This window comes from Microtus pennsylvanicus, chromosome 1 (assembly GCF_037038515.1).
Source record: "Microtus pennsylvanicus isolate mMicPen1 chromosome 1, mMicPen1.hap1, whole genome shotgun sequence".
Taxonomy (NCBI): domain Eukaryota; kingdom Metazoa; phylum Chordata; class Mammalia; order Rodentia; family Cricetidae; genus Microtus; species Microtus pennsylvanicus.
This window is the reverse complement of record NC_134579.1, coordinates 129,631,234-129,647,036: the sequence shown is the minus strand read 5'-3', so window position 1 is coordinate 129,647,036 and position 15,803 is coordinate 129,631,234. Positions and strand designations below refer to the sequence as shown.

The following is a 15,803-nucleotide window of genomic DNA, read 5'->3' as shown; positions in this document are numbered from 1 at the left end:
TGTCAGTGTTGTGGGTGGAAGATAAGGAGTCCTCCTGTGCCTCCTTCCTTCTTACTTTGCACCCCGCCTTGCCCCTCCCAAGCCCTGGCCCCTTAGGGCTTGCAGCAGGGCCCCTCAGAAGCCTGTTTCGGTGCTATCTGCGATGGGGGGGAGGGGGTGGTTTTAAATGACCAGTAAAGCTGGGGACAATGTGCTCATCAGCCTGCGGGCGGGGAGGCACACCAGGAGAAGTACAGATGACTAGCTGGAGAAAGAGATGAATCACCCTCTTTCTGTATCCCACATCTTTTGGGACACTTCCCGGATTTGAGAGCACTCAGAAAGGAAGATGAGGTTCTTCTGTGTTCCCTTGGTGCCCACTCAGCCTGCACCCTGGTGGAGCTGGCATTGCTTGGTTGTGGCCATGTAAACCTGGCACCTGGAGGGAACGGACCGACCCCTCCTTCACTTTCATTAGGCATTTGGGGATTGTCCTTTTCCCCCACTGGAACTCACAGTGTGACCTCAGTGTGACCTTCGGGGGTCTAGGGGTCTAGTAACAGCCCCAGTGTGGAGCACTGGACTCTGGAAAGGTTAGCAATCCTCAAGACCTCCTCTATTTCCCACGGGACCTCTCCTCACATCTTCTCAAGTCCAGGTCTTACTCACTATCCCTTCCCCCTAGTCAGAGGCTCCTTCATGCTGCACTGTGACCTCAGGGGTCAAGATGGGCGGTCACTGTAAGACACACTGGACGGACTGTTTCTCCTAGCCGAGATGACACCAAGGCCAAGGTTGATAACAACTTTTAATGGACAGTTCTCTACCCCCGTCCTCATGTTAGGCACTTCATTTGAGGAAATGAGCAATCCGTGGAGCCTTGGATTCTATGCCCTGCCCCTATGGGACCAGTTGGAGTGAGATCAGTTTGTGCAGAATTGGGAAGCTAGGGAGCTTGAAGGACCAGAGCCCAAAAGCCCAGCTCATGGAACAATGAAAGCAAGCAACACAACAAACATAAATCCCTTTCTTTCCGTCCCATGAAGAGGCAAGGTGAGATAAATAACAAGTCTGTTAAAACACAGACAGTGACCAAATATCTCAGGAGAATGAAAATGTAGCCAAACTCCTTAACCCGTCACAGCATGGAGAAACACACGGATCTCTAGAGAAGGCTGGACCTAAGGAGCCTCTTCCAGTTCTGACGCTGTGTACAGTGGCCTGTCTCCTCTACCCAGGGGTCTAGTGAGTGGTCCTGTGGTTCAGAAACCTGCCTAAAGATGCAGAGATGGGTGTGTCTCATTGGGCTCTCTGGCGCCCCCTACAGTCATCACACCAAAACAGGAAAGTGGTTTTCCTTCTTGCCTGTTGGTGAATTGTTGCTTGTGAAAGGGCCACCTGAAGATGAATGGCAATGTTGAGGAGCCCGGTCCCCAAAATGTCCTGCTGAGGCTCCCTGCTGAGAGAAGAATGTGAGGGGCAAGGGGGTGTTGTGGAATGAATTAACATAATGACTCAAAACTGCACTAATGTTTCACAGCTTTTTTTTATTAGCAATACCAAGATAACTTATTGAAGCATTTTTAGTATTGTTTTACATTCCATTCATAAATGACCTAACTTGTAACTCAGCATACAGCACACGGAAAGATAGGGTTTGACACTTATGCAGGAAACTACAATTATGATAACTTACATGCCTTCATTACCAGGAACACCTTAATATATCTTCTAATTATTTCAACAACAGTCTATTCCAAAGCACAGGATCACCCGGTACACGTTTACACATTTCGCTTAGGTCGCCGTTTCTACGTTGTGACTGTCAAGAGTGCTGCTTGTTGGGGTTTTACTGTCACCTGTTCCTGGATAATACGACGACCTGACACAATATTAAACTAGCAATATTTCTGCTTAAATACTATGGAGAAAGATAATTACTGCACTTTTCTGTATTCTTCTAAAGTGTTACAAAACACATGACAATCAGACACAGGAGAGGAAGGCTGACGAGACTAGCATGGGGCCCAGCCCTATGAGCTCAGGTGAGCTGGCAGGACACGCACACTGCCCCCAGTCAGGTTTTCATTGATCCAGGAACCTGCCACCCACCAGGATTTGTCAGTCGGGGTCTGTGACATGGAGTGAATCTCCTCGCTCACTCAAGTTACTAAGCCTTTGCATCCATTAATACTGGGAAATATCTGGGGGCAATGTTTCCAGCCGCTCTCGACTCTACAAGGACTGTAGGCTGTGTGCTGTGTGCACACACACACCTGTGCCAGTAGGAATTATTTACTCAAGACATATATGTGTATATGTTCTTCTGTTGACTTTGCACGGTTAACAAGCTGCAGATAAACCACGAAGGAGCACGGACAGACAAGGGGAAGTCCAGACAGAGTGACTAGGACATGGGGTGTCACTTACCTGAAAGAAAACACGTAGATTTATTAATTCAGAAACTGTTTGGGGCTAGAGGTGCGTGGAAGTGAGGGCAGGGCCAAAGTCCCTACAGTTTAATAGAACAGATGACAATAGAGGAATACTTATAATACTTGGTCTCTCTGGCTCTGGCTAGTGCAGGACTAGGCTACATAATTAGAGCAAGCTAGCAATTAGGTATAGAGGTATTATTGATCAGCACTAAGTAATAGGACATAATTATTACCTTATTTGAAACCTGGGCTTTGCATACAACATCTGAAAAAAAAAAAACAAGGGAAGGAAGGAAGAAAGGAAGGAAAAAGTGTCCCGATTCTTTCTGCAGCTGACATGTGACCTGAGTCTAGATAGATAACTGTCATTTCCAACCATCACTGCCATTCAGGCAGAAGTCAAAGCTTTAGCCCAGGCCTTGTGTCCGCACTGTCACACACCGGGTTCCACCAGCTCAGCACGTGTCTGTTCTGACTCGTCCTCAACTGTCCTCCCTGATCCCAATCTTAACTCGTTATCAAAGGAGGGAAAATACAGATTTCTTCCTTTCTTTTTTTTTTTTCTTAACAAAAACACTTGGCTGTGATTCCTTGGTTTCATGCAATCCCCAAATAAATATGGACGCAGCCACCAAGATGAACTCTACCAGACTTTTCTCCTATTTCAGAGGCAGTGTTGATTCAGACAGTAGCTTCTGGAGCCAAAACGATGCAGCAAAAGGCAAGAAACATAAACAAGGCTAAATGTCACCAGTGTTTGCCGACTCACAGCCACCATCCATTTGTTTGTTCTGAAATGACGAGTGGACCATTTGGCAAACACAATGCCATCCCCACAACAGTTCTGTCATCCTGCCGTGCAAGCGGCGTCACACCAGTCCCTTCCCCTCTCATTTAAAAAGAGGGAAGGAGAGGGAAAGAACGCTGTCGTCAGAGGGGCTGACTCTTTGTCAGGCAAGGCACAGCCATGCAGCCCCGGGTGAGGGCAGAGGAGAGCCCCGCCAGAGTGCCCTCATCAGCAGGAGAGTCTACCTACAGGATGCCACCTGGGAGCAGTCCCATCAGTCAGACACAGACTCTCTATAGTTTGCTGGGAGGTCCCCAACAGGGCCAGACAAGCACAGGGAGGTGGTGCTTTCCAGGACCTTAGGAGGTTCTGTCCTCGGGTTTTGCAGTAAGTCAAATGGCCCTTCCTACTGGGAAAACGCTACGCCAAGGAATGGGCTAGGAAAGAGGCTGAGGCAAATCTAAAAACGGTCAAACTGGGCAAGGACAGAGAGGGGAGCAGAGGGTCTGTTCCAGCCTCTGTAGGCAGCCGTGTGCTTCGGACTTCTTAGGCGCTCAGCAAAGCACCACAGCATTGGACAGAACAGCAAGGACCACCGGCCACACACACACCTCTGTTCCTTCCACTCCCTGGCATCCCACTCTCCACAGGATTGGCTGGATTTTGTTTAGACATCCACACACTTTGCAGAATGGGATTTTGTGGTTATTGTCCAGTGTCATTTCGGGGACACAGCATGTGACTTACGCTCAGGTGTCTGCATGTCTCAGGGTCGACATGAGTGCTGCTTCATACACCAACAACAGCTACTGTACTGGCTAATTTTATGTCGGCTTGACACAGGCTAGATTCATCTGCGAGGAGGGAACCCCAATTGAAAAAATGTCTCCCTAAGCTCTGACTGTAGGCCAGCCTGTAGGGCGACCCAGTAAGCAGCACCCTCCATGGCCTCTGCATCAGATCCTGTCTCCATGTTTCTTCCCTGCTTGAGTTCCCGCACTGACTTCACTCAAGGATAGACTGTTATTTGGATTACATGTAATCCAAGTAAACCCTTCTTCCCTAAGTTGCTGTTTGGTCATGGTGTTTCATTGCAGCAACAGAAACCCTAAGTAAAACAGCTGCCTTGGGCTTCCCTACCTCGCCACAGACCTTAGCCAGTTCTAAAAAAAAAACAAAAACAAAAACCCAGAACTTATAATCTTATGCCCCTAGGCACCTGTTTTATATCTGGAACCGAACTGAGTCCAAAAAGAAATGGTAGCCACTGGGATAGTGACATCACAGAGATGAATTTCCTGTTCACGGACTGCAGGGTGGGGACATGAGGAAACAAAACTCTCTTAGTGCTAAAGGGACAAAGACTTGGGGATGTACCATCGCCTCGTCGCTGCACCTTCAGGTGGGCACTCATCCTACTGAGACATCTGTCCCAGGCTCTTAACTGTTTGACATCTTCCTTCCTCCCTGTACTTCTGTCTGTGGAGAGCCAGCTGCTGTAGGGCTAAGTGGCAGCCATTCTGTCTCTTCTGCCTGTGGTGTTGTGACGGGATGGGAAGGGGTACCCCTCTGGAGGTCCTCACATGCACACGGCCTCCTCTAGAAGGTCTACTTGGCATTGGCTGGTGGTAGTCCTACCTGCATCATCTCTGTCCACCAGAACAGTGGAGGGCAGGCTTCTCCATCTCTGACTCCGGCAATGACCCAGGAACATCCTTCTTCGCACCAGAGCCTGTCCACTTCCAGCCCGTCCCTTGCTATAGCCAATAAACTTTCACTGGCACGCAGTAACACCGTCTACAGCTTCTTTAGTGCTACCAAGCATCGTGGAGTCGAAATAAGAGGTGCTCCTGACTTGTTAGCTTGGAAACAGTTATCCTCAACCCTTCAGAAAATACATGCTGACCTTTGGCTCTAGGATGCATGGCTGAAAGACGTGTTCTGGACTGCCAAGGCAGAGAAATCACGGTGGGACAGAAGTCGCCTCTTAAGACAATGTGGTTTGGTTATGGTGTCTCATCACATCAGACATTTTAGAACACATGGTGGAAGTGGATTTTGATGCTGCTGCTTCGTTATGGGAGTCAGGTCCCCCATTCTCTTGTCTTTGCGAAATGCAGTGGGCTTTCCTTCCACAATCTGGGTTGAGGCAGTTTTGGAATTCGCTGAGCATAAGGCGTTGGGAATCCTGGAGCTATTCCTGTGTGACGGCCTTGCCTTCCCACTGACCTCCTCCCACCCATCAGGATATCACTCGGGCTGACGGCTACTGCACACAGGGTCTCATCACCACCATCGACATGCTGATGGATCCTCCACATGGGGCTGCCCTTCCTTGAGTGGTAGCAATTCCAGGCCAGAGTTAAGGGGAAAGGAATTGTGCTTTTCTCCCCCCTTCCAGCCCCTTAACTTGACAAAAATTTCGCATCATCAGGCCTAGCCCCGAGGGCTCAGAAAAGAACAGAGAAAAATCATGTTTGAGAAAGCTAACATAGAAATTCCAGGCAGGTCTGACTGGTTGCCTCAGTTTCAAAAGGCAAGGTTAGGGGTGGTCCAGTTGGTCCCAATCCCCCACACAAGCCCTGGGGTGAAGTGTTGTCTTTAGTGTTTCTATGTAGCGATCTCCAGGTGCTCTGTGGACCGACTGCACTGTGTGTGCGTTGGGTTGTGCCTCCCACACCTTCCTGGTTCTCACAGCAACATTTCCACAGTGGCTCCGCAGGCTGGACAAGGAACCTGTCTGCCCTGCCTGCCAGTGGACGCCCACAGCTCTAGGCCTCACTTGCGCCCTTATTCAAATATGGCGTGAAGCCTGCTCCGTTGCAAAGCCGAGGTCAGATCCACTCTGATGATATGCAGGCCACGGCGAAGCTCTCTGGCGGCACATCTGTGCCTTTCTTACACCGTACAAGAGAGTAAGGGTGTGTGGGACATGCCTGGATCCTAAAAGTCACCTTCAGCAGCTAGGATGTCACGTGATGAGATCAGACCCGTGGCATCTAACCCTCTCTAACAGCAACTTAACAAACTGCTCTCCAGCTGATTCTTAGAGGCCTCGGGATCTCCCATGGGATCGTCTAGAACTAATCCCTGACACACTGACACAACAGCCTCGAAGCAAGGTTCTTTTGAAAAGTTACCATCTTACCCCCTATAGGGGCATTGCTATAGGACTCTCGTCACCTAAAAGCCCCTTCATCAGCTCGCTCTCCTGCACCCAAGTCAGAACGTATTCGCTATATTAAGTGGCGAGTGCACACTGGCCAGGACCTCAGGTCTAAGCACCTGGTGACTTAGGTCCAAAGTTCTCAAAGTTAGCAAGCGACAGTGCAGTCATTAGCGTTATCGCCTGGGTGAACAATGCCCAACACACAGTCCCACATACAGGCAGGAGAAAAGACACGTTTTCTGATTTGCCAGTGGGTTCAAGAGGGATTCCTGATTCTGTGGGCGTCTACATGACGCAGGCAAAGATTTTACGGGTTTTTGTTTTCAAGTACTTTTACATCGTGGGAGAAGAGGATTCTTCCTCTACCGAAGAATTGTGAATTCCAGCCACCAGAGATTCTGGGGCATCCAAGTAGGATTCTAGGCTGACTGAACCGATGAAATGAGGTTCTAAACTCAGAGATAAGCAATCTGGGAATAAGGCATAGATTTGGCAAAGTCCAGCTCCACAAGGAAGCCTAGCTGCTGGACCTGTTTGCAAAGCGACATCTACTTTAAGTGAGGCAGAGAAGAAATAAAGGTTGGGGATAATTTAGGGCTCCTGCCTTGAAGCAGGTGGTATTCAAGCAAGAGAAAAGACTAGACCGAGGAAGGGAAGATTCCGGTTGTTTTCCTCTGAAACACCCACTCTCAGCCAGGGTGACCACTGCTCTCCTGGGTTCTAGGACACTGCCACACCCAGCAAGGATATGAGATTACAATTACTTATCCTGGGCCTGATGCCTGGGGACCAGAAGACAGGAAAAGGCATCCCACCTGCCACCAAACCACAGCAGAAGCTTCTAGAAAATATGGGGACCAACTGAAATACAGGAGTGATGCTCTCTGGAAACAGGTGGCCAGAGGCAGGAATGAGGTGTGGGAGAGTATAAGGAGCAGGGACCCAGGAAGCTTTCACTGGCCCAAAGGTCTTCATGCACTTCAAAAGAGAGGGGCTGTGCCTTGCATCCCAGGGTCTGTTGCCTAGGGACTAACAGCTTGAATGACCAGTGTTTTGCATAGGCCACAGAAAGGGAGTGGTGTGAGCTGATGTCTGGGGAGGGGTTAGAGACTCCTGCTGGCTCTGCGAAATCTCAGGAGACACAGCATCTCCCTACCCCATGCTGCCCCCTCCACCCGCTGCCTGATGCAAAAGGACACCACTGGACAAGCTTCCTCAAGGCAGGCAGCCTTTCTTCCACACTGATAGGAAGATGAGAAAATTAATGGGGGTAATATGAGCTCATTTCAATAATAATGAGCTTATGCACATGCCAGGTTTTGATCTTTTCTGATGCGAGGATTCCTGGCAGGAATCATGGTCCTATGTAGGTAATTGAAAGAACTGAAAATAGACTTTTAAAAATCCTCAAACAACAACAACAACAATAATAATACTCATTAAACCACTGCAACCAAACTTTAAAAGAACAATGAAAGAAAAAGATTTAAATACCATTCTCTTTGGAAGGAAGTGGGGACTACTGGGCAGACATAAATCCCTTCCCTTCTTTTAAATGTTGTTTTTAACAGCTTCAAGAGTAATGAATTGCACACGGTTAAAAATAGATCCAGGGTACTGGCTAATGGGGCCGTGTGAATCATTCAGTATAGAGAACCATCAATATTTTTTTTGAGCTGTCATAAATCCATTTAGTGATTTTTGACAATTCAAAAAGGTATTTCTGACTACTTGATCCACTTCGCGGTGAATTAGGGAATGACAGAAAAACAAAAAGAAATTTATCGATTTATATTATAAACAGCCTAGCTTTATGTTTTCCGCTATGTGCTGAAGGAAACAGGATGCTGAGGTTTGGAAATGCTCCCTTGTGTCCAGCCTTCCCTCTTCTCCTCTCTTCCTTCCTTCCTCAGAAGAAGGGTAAAATCTCTGAAAATCATTCATAAATTAGATGGTACAGCCCACGCTACTTGTGTATCGTGGGAATTTGGGGGTGGGGGTGTACAGGGAACAATACACGGAGCTGCTCTATGCAGACCTGATTTCTACACACGAACACCTGGGTGCCAACGACATGATGCTGATCCTCCCTGCCCACCCCAATATCTGTTTGATCCAACTCTGCTGTGGGACTGTGCTTTGTAAAATCTGGCATGACTACGGGGTAACAATATTCTTGAAGGAGGGAGAAACATGTTGATTCACCAGATCAGACAAGACGACAGGCAGGTTAGACAGACAGACACGGAGAGAAGGCAACAACAGCAGAAGGCCAAAGTCACAGTAACTGTCATTTGATGTGTCACAGGTGAGTCACAGACATCCCACAGCCATCTCCCCGGTTTGGGGACTGTCCCTTGCCACACTGTCAGTGTGGTGATTTGGAGACAGTCCCTTGCCACACTATTAGTGTGGTGATTTTAGTATCCTCTAACTCAATAAAAGAAGCATAGGGGAAGTAGATCATGGTAAAGCAATATGCGATTCTCTTTAGGCATCTTTTTTTTTTGAATGAGTTAAATATGGGGAAGTTCACAAGTCACCATATCTGTTTGGTTTTTGGTTTATTTTTTTAAGGTGAATTTTCTTGCCCTCCCCAACTTATGGATGAAAAATGAGAGGAGAGTTCACACTCTGATACTGCCTCCTTCCCATGCCTCTGTTACAGGCATTACACAGAGAGCTAGACCCCAAAAGTAATGAAACTTGACTTTCATGATTGTCTACACTGACTATATAGCACTGTTTTTTAAGGTTTAGTTTAAAATTTTGCTAATGGGTACATCAAACCCATTTTGTTGTCACTGTTGTTGTTTTTTTTAATGCACAATTTAGCAGTGATGTTTTGGGGGAAATGAACTGAAGGAAGAGGATTCTAAAACTTACCACACAAGTCTGGCCTCTTGATACATCCAGAATTTGCTGTGCTGCTTGCAAGCCCGTTAAAGGCTGCTAAGCCATCGGCGCTGTAGGCCCTGAGGACCGACAACATGCTCATGGGTTTCTCCAGCCCCGGGGGACCCCGCTCTGGCTTTGGCAGCCCCGCTGAGGGGTCCTGGGCAGGAAGGAGGCCTGGGTTGTGCCACTGTTCCTCTGATGGTTGGGCTAAAGGTGAGACCAGTCCCTGGATGGGCTGGGAGGCGCCTGGGGGCAGCAGGTTGTCACTGCCCTCGTTGCTGCCATCCTTGCTGAGAGCACACAGTGGCTTGCTCATCATTTCCGGTTCGGTGTCAATCTCCTCGTCCTCATTGTTTTCTCCCTTGGAGGAGTCCATGTCCTCGGAGGAGGCAACATCTGAGAGGTCATCAGCAGGGTTTTTGTTTGCCGTGTCCGGGATCAGGAGAGGGGCGTCCTCTTCCAGGTGGGTTTTCCCATCAGGATTCTTGTTGGAGCAGGAGCCAGGGGCCCCTGAGCCAACCACAGTGGGGTAAACACCAAACTGTTTGTAGAAGTCAGATGGAAAGGTACAAAAGGCAGGGTCCATGTGGCTGGGCCACTGGCCACTCTTCTGGTCCCCTAGAGTCTCTTTTGCCGGTCCTTGGGCCATCTTCTCAGGAGCAGAGTCTAGAGCGCCGACAGCGCTAGACAGGGCCATCTCTTTGTTTGATTGTATGGAGGGCAAGACTGAGACCTTGCTGGCCTCCCGTGCCTGCTCTTTGCAGTTGACTGTCACCCCTGTGGGGTGATCTTTGCGCTTTGCTTTGCCCAGGTGGTTGGCCTGGAGGTGAAGGGCCATAAGCTCCATGGAGGATGTGGTAAAAGCACAAAACAAGCAGCCGTGCCAAGCAATGCTGTCTTGCATGGTCACGGAGGAGCCAGGGAGCGTGGTGGCATCTGGCCGCACAGATAAGTCCAGAGGCTCATACTGAGATTTCTCAGACTTCCTCTGGGAGGGCTTCCCGCTGGCTCTCTCCTCTCCACCATCCGTGGCGTGGACTTTCATGGGATGGACATCAGATGTGACTTTCTCTTTTGTGTCTTTCTTCTTCAGAGAGCCGAGGACGAAACTGTCCATGAAAGCCTGCAGGGACCCTTGGAAATTTACACCATTGCTCACGATGCTTTGATAAGCCCTTCCAATCTCTGAGAAGTGGGCGCTTTTGGAAGGAAGGTCGGAGCCTTTTAGGGCATCCGAAGACAGCTCTGAGGACATGCCAGTGGCCTGCCCTGCGTGATCTCCGGAGGAGAGCATGCTCGATGTCCACTGCTGAGAGGCAGGACCACCTCGGAAGTCGATTCCGGGGAGACCCTTCAAAGCCCCACGCAGAATGTCTGGCCTGATAAACAATGGCGCTTTGCTGGGGGTCTCATCTTTGTGCTCTTGGTTCGGGGGCTGTCCTGATAGTGGCCCGGCTCCATTCTGTCGCTCCCGATGGTGTCGCTCCAGGTGATACTTCAGGGATGCTGACTGTGTGCCAGCGTAGTCACAGTGAGGACACTTGTAGGGTTTCTCACCTGCAAGAGAGCGATGGAAGAGAAAACCAAGTGTTTATCTCATCGTTGGTGTGCAGAACAAGGCTAGGAGGATCAACATTTGTTCCTTGAGACAAAGCAGCCCCAACTAATAATTAGCAAGAGAACGACTGTTTTTTAATAGAAGAATAATTTGTGCTCTTAAGCTTTTTTAATGATTTTGTACCATTGGGGACTATTGAGGGATGACACACTATCTACACACAATTAGCTATCTTTTTCTTTATCTAACATGTGAGAACGACTGTAGATTTAAAGGCTATGATTATGAAAATTAAGCATAATAATTTCGACCACAGTGATCATTAAAAGTAGAAGTTTAAAGAGATGGCGTATGTAACAAATGAGTGGCTTCGAATATTTTGTGTATACAAGAGCGCTAGAATTTGTTTAAATTATACACATGGAAACCATTTTTAAACCTAAAAATTCTATGGCACTGTTACGCAAGACTGAAATGAATGATTTAAGCCTTGCTCCACAGTAAATCATGGATATAATTAGCAAATGGCATTCCGCACAAGCAATTCATCATTATTTGGAGGGCACCATTCCAGACGGGCTCTGATATCTGCAGACCTACTGCATTGTCTCTAAATAAAGAACTATAAATACCGATTCTATAAAATATTAATATCATTACAGTGCACTGTGATGGCGGGATGTAAAGACATATTGTTAAGATGAAAAGCAGCCGATAAAACTTAAGAGAAAAAGGAGTAATAAAAGGCACCGAGTATATTTAGTTTCTGGATCTGAAATTAACATTATCTACTGGTCTTTGTCGAGCCCAGAATTTGTACTAATGGCAGCGCTGACGCTGAGGTAGTAAGCTGTGTAATTTACCTGTAATGGGCGCTTGCTGAAGAACAAAAATAGCTTTAAAGTGTGTTTTGGAACATATAAGATTATTTTCACGAATTAAATATTTATTTGAATCCAACACCCAACTTCCATTGTTCTTTGTGTGATGAAGAGAGAGCCCCTTAACAGACAGCTTACATGGAGGGCAGAGGAGGATGTACACGAATGTGGATTTAAACACATCCCAAGAACTTGCAGGCTAAGACTGGCTCTTTTCTAGACTCTGCCCCCAGAAAGCTCTGGGGAAGAGAGGAGTGGGAATCATAGCTTTTAGCTCACAGTTCTTTGTAAAAATCTACAATAATTGCTCCTAGGAAGCCCCCAACCCTCCCTGCCACACACAAACATGCCCATCTTGTCACCTTGTCCTGTGTGCTATTGTCAAACATCTAGGAAGCCAGACAGTCGCTCGTGGGGGAGGGAGCTCTGAAGATAGTTCACTGCCTCTAATCTTGGGAGTATCGGGCAGAGACTCCCAGTTCTCACAGCAGACGGTGTTCTGGGGTACTAACAGCCCAGGTGCTGAACAGGAGACACCGTGTGCACTCTGTGCTTGAGCTAAGGGACACTCCACCTGCCACATTCCGATGAGGGCACCAAGAGCTCTTAATGAATACCACGAGCAGCTGGGGCCTCCCTGGATACTTCTGTGCCCTTGGGGTCTACTTTCTCCACAGCTGTCTCAGCTACATCAAAACTGTAAGCATGGGGCTGGAGATACGGCTCCGCAGTTAAGGAGTCCTGGCTGTTCTCTCTGGGGGCCTGGGTTAAGTTCCCAGCATCCACACAGTGGCTCACAGTCTCTGTAACTCTAGTTCCAGATGATCCAGGCTCTCTTCTGGCCTCTGTGGACACTGCGTGTACATGGCGCACAGACATACATGCAGACAGACACCCATATAGGCAAAATAAAAATAAATCTTAAAAACAAACTAGACATAAAGAGGCAGACTTTACATCTGTAAGGACCATTTCCCTACTATGAGATTCAGGCACTGCTGATGGGCAGGGGACCGCTGGCATTTGATCAGCTGATGACCCACTTGACCCTATCTGCTGAGCCTAGTGGCTAGGTCCAGTGAGGGGACCGGCACGGAACACATGTCTGGAATCGGGGATCCTGACTGACAGGTCAGTGCAGCCTGGGTAGGAGGATGCAGCAAGGAGACAGCCACATAGCTGAGAAGAGCAGGCACTTGAGATGCTCAAGCTGCTCTTTATAAAAGCCCCTGGATGTGGTTGTGTGCATCTATAGACAAAGCATGGTGGGACGATGCAGCTTTGACTCAGGCCTGAGGTGGGTGGGGCAGGACCACGGGGATGTACAGAGGATATGTGTTTATACTTCTCCGGCTGCGTGTTTGAACTGTACACTGGGGTGTTGGTTCTCAGTCCACCCTGTGCAAGACAAACAGCAGGGAGTCAGGAAAGGCAGCAGTGCCGGGTCCTGAGGCCTGGGATGGGGACCAGAGGCTGGCATTTGCACAAAGTATCACTTGTATGTAATTCTGGCGTGTATACTTACTGTAAGGACTCTGCTAAGACCAACATGGGGCTGCCTGGGGTGCTTTAACAGGAGCTGATATCTGTCTCTCTCACTCTGTTCTGAACTAAGAGGCCTAAAAATATCAGCAAGGTTCTTGATCTTTCCCAATCCCTTAGGAGCCCCCCTGCATCGTCTGCATGGGGATCATGGTATAACTCCCTGAGAAACATCCCCAAGGTGAGAGCTGCGACATGATGAACTTTGCACGGAAGACAAGCTAGACACCATGAGGTATTTGGAGAGGTTGAAATGGAGACCGGATGCCCCATGCCTTTCTGTGCTCCACTGGACATAGGGTCCTGTCTTGGGATATTTGCATTCTCAGCCTGTAATGTGAGATTTTAGAGCACGTGTCCCTTGAGGCCTCGTCATCATTCTCAACTCACAATAAGCTTCACACTAAGCCCCCCAAAGAGGCCAGAGACCTATCCACACACCTCTCCAGAAATGTGCATATTTGAATGAATGAATGAATGAATGAATGAATGAATGAATGCACCAAGAAGCACCAACTTCAGAGCACGCTTGCTGGCCCTGGGAACTGAAGGGCTTCTTCCTGGATTTATTTTTATTTTTCTCTTCTTTTAGATATACTTTTATCCTCCCTCCCTCCCTCCCTCCCTCTCTCTCTCTCTCTCTCTCTCTCTCTCTCTCTCTCTCTCTCTCTCTCTCTCTCTCTCGTGTGTGTGTGTGTGTGTGTGTGTGTGTGTTATGTGTGTGAGAGGGAGAGCAAAAGAGGGGTGGGGGGATTACAGGCAGTTTTAAGCTGCCATGGGAGTGGTGGGAACCGAGAACTTGGGACCTCTGACACAGCAGCAAGCACTCTTAGCAACCATCTCTCTAACCCCTTCCTCTGGGATTTTCAGGGGCTGTTTTGGCTGTCCAGGTTCAGGAAGCCCTCCTCCACCCTTGCCCTCTGTGGTGCTGTCTCTTTCCACTCTGTGCATCACTATAATCTGACTGGGTCCTGAAGGGTTTGTGCTCGGGCAGCCACTTCCTGCAAGTACTCCAGAGTGAGGAATGGTAAACCTTCAAGACAAAAAGCCTCTCAGTTTAAGGTTTTTCATAGTTTTTAAGTGGTTTGAAAAACCTTATCCCCTAACCCTCTGATGTGCTGATTTCTTTTCTGCTTCCTGGACTTCCGGAGAGGGGCGCAGCCTGGAGGGTGATGTTCTGGCCAGGCAGACCTGGGAGATGGCAGTGATGTGTCATGAGGAGAGTTTTATGTCCCACTGGGAGCATCCCAGCTGTTTCCCATGCATTCTTTCCCCAAAGGATGCATTTGGGCGTGCTCAGGAAGCAAACTTTGCACAACACTGACCTGGATGGAGTCTGGTAAGACATGATAAGGAAATTGTATCAGCAAGTTTAGCAGCTTGGAGGAATGGTAGAGGTCCCTCCTCTGTTTGGCCAGCAAGCAAATGCTGAGTCCACCTGTACTGAACAGCTTCATGGTCAAAGCCTCTGCATCTGGACACATTCTTCCAGGCTAGCACTCTGGGCTGACCATGACAAGTCCCACGCTGCAGACATGGACAGAATTCTGCAAGAAGCCAGGTAGTGAGTTCACCCAGTGGCTCCCAACTGAGGTCTGGCTCTGACGGAGACTTGGACAGTCATTCCCTGTGCAGCTGGGTGGCACAGGTAACCTCGGACCCTGTCAGCAGCTCTGTCTACTTGAATGATTGGCCACTTAAGCCACAAAATGAGTCTCACTCTCCTAGGGGAGTCCCTCAGACTGCCCCAGGCTTTGCGGAAGGTTGTGAGTCCTCCAGTCACCTCCATGATCAGTCCTGGCATCTGCTTGCTGGAGCAGCCACAAACTCGTGCAAATCACCAGCACATGAAACAGTGCGGAGGGGGGAATGAAGGCTGTAACTCTGAGAGAGCCTGAATCTCTGATGGCCTAAGAGAATTCTCCTATCCAGATGCCCATATACCTACCTTCATTTATATACTACCATCTCACTTTAGAACTTCAGACACTCAGAGAGCAATGGTACCCTGGTTTGAAGAATGGGTCTAGTAGAGGAAGCTAGTTCAAAACCTGTGCCTTACTACAAGGATGTCCAAGATTAGGCTGTCCACACACTGGAGAAAGAAGGTAAGAGCATTAATGATCCTCTCACAATATTTTTAAAGAAATACAATGTAGGCCATACACTATATTTCTAGAAAAGTGTTCGCCTAGAAAAGACATAATACATTTTTTAAAAAAAAAGTCAATCGGTTCGTCATTTTGGTGGACTAATGAACATATTGGAAACATCTTAGAATTAAGTTAACTTCTCACCAATGTGTAGCAGGAAATATATATTCAATTTTGGAATCTCATTGATTCCTAATCATTAGACTGTAAGCTTTTAGAAATATATGACCAGGTGATGGACTAACCACTTCTTTGTACCTATTTTTCCATAGTCGTATTTAATTCTTTTAATACAAGTTCTCTCTGTGTAGCCCACGTTGGCCTTGAACTCATGATATTTCTGCCTCAGCCCCTGAGTGCTAGAATGACGGGTGTCCACTACTAAACCCAGAATAATA

General features: G+C 48.1%; 1 protein-coding gene across 6 annotated transcripts in view; it reads right to left on the bottom strand.

Annotated features, from left to right (window-relative positions):
• The window catches only part of Znf536 (zinc finger protein 536), a 454,511-nt gene that overhangs the window by 148,035 nt on the left and 290,673 nt on the right, over nt 1–15,803 (bottom strand). For 3 of the 6 annotated variants that reach the window (XM_075984305.1, XM_075984285.1, XM_075984294.1), the window contains exon 6: nt 9,260–10,828. In XM_075984305.1, the coding sequence (XP_075840420.1) occupies nt 9,260–10,828 (1,569 nt within the window). Of the gene's footprint in view, nt 1–1,506; nt 2,410–8,882; nt 10,829–15,803 lie in introns of those variants that run through there. The other 3 variants (XM_075984327.1, XM_075984338.1, XM_075984316.1) reach the window with 2 other exon arrangements.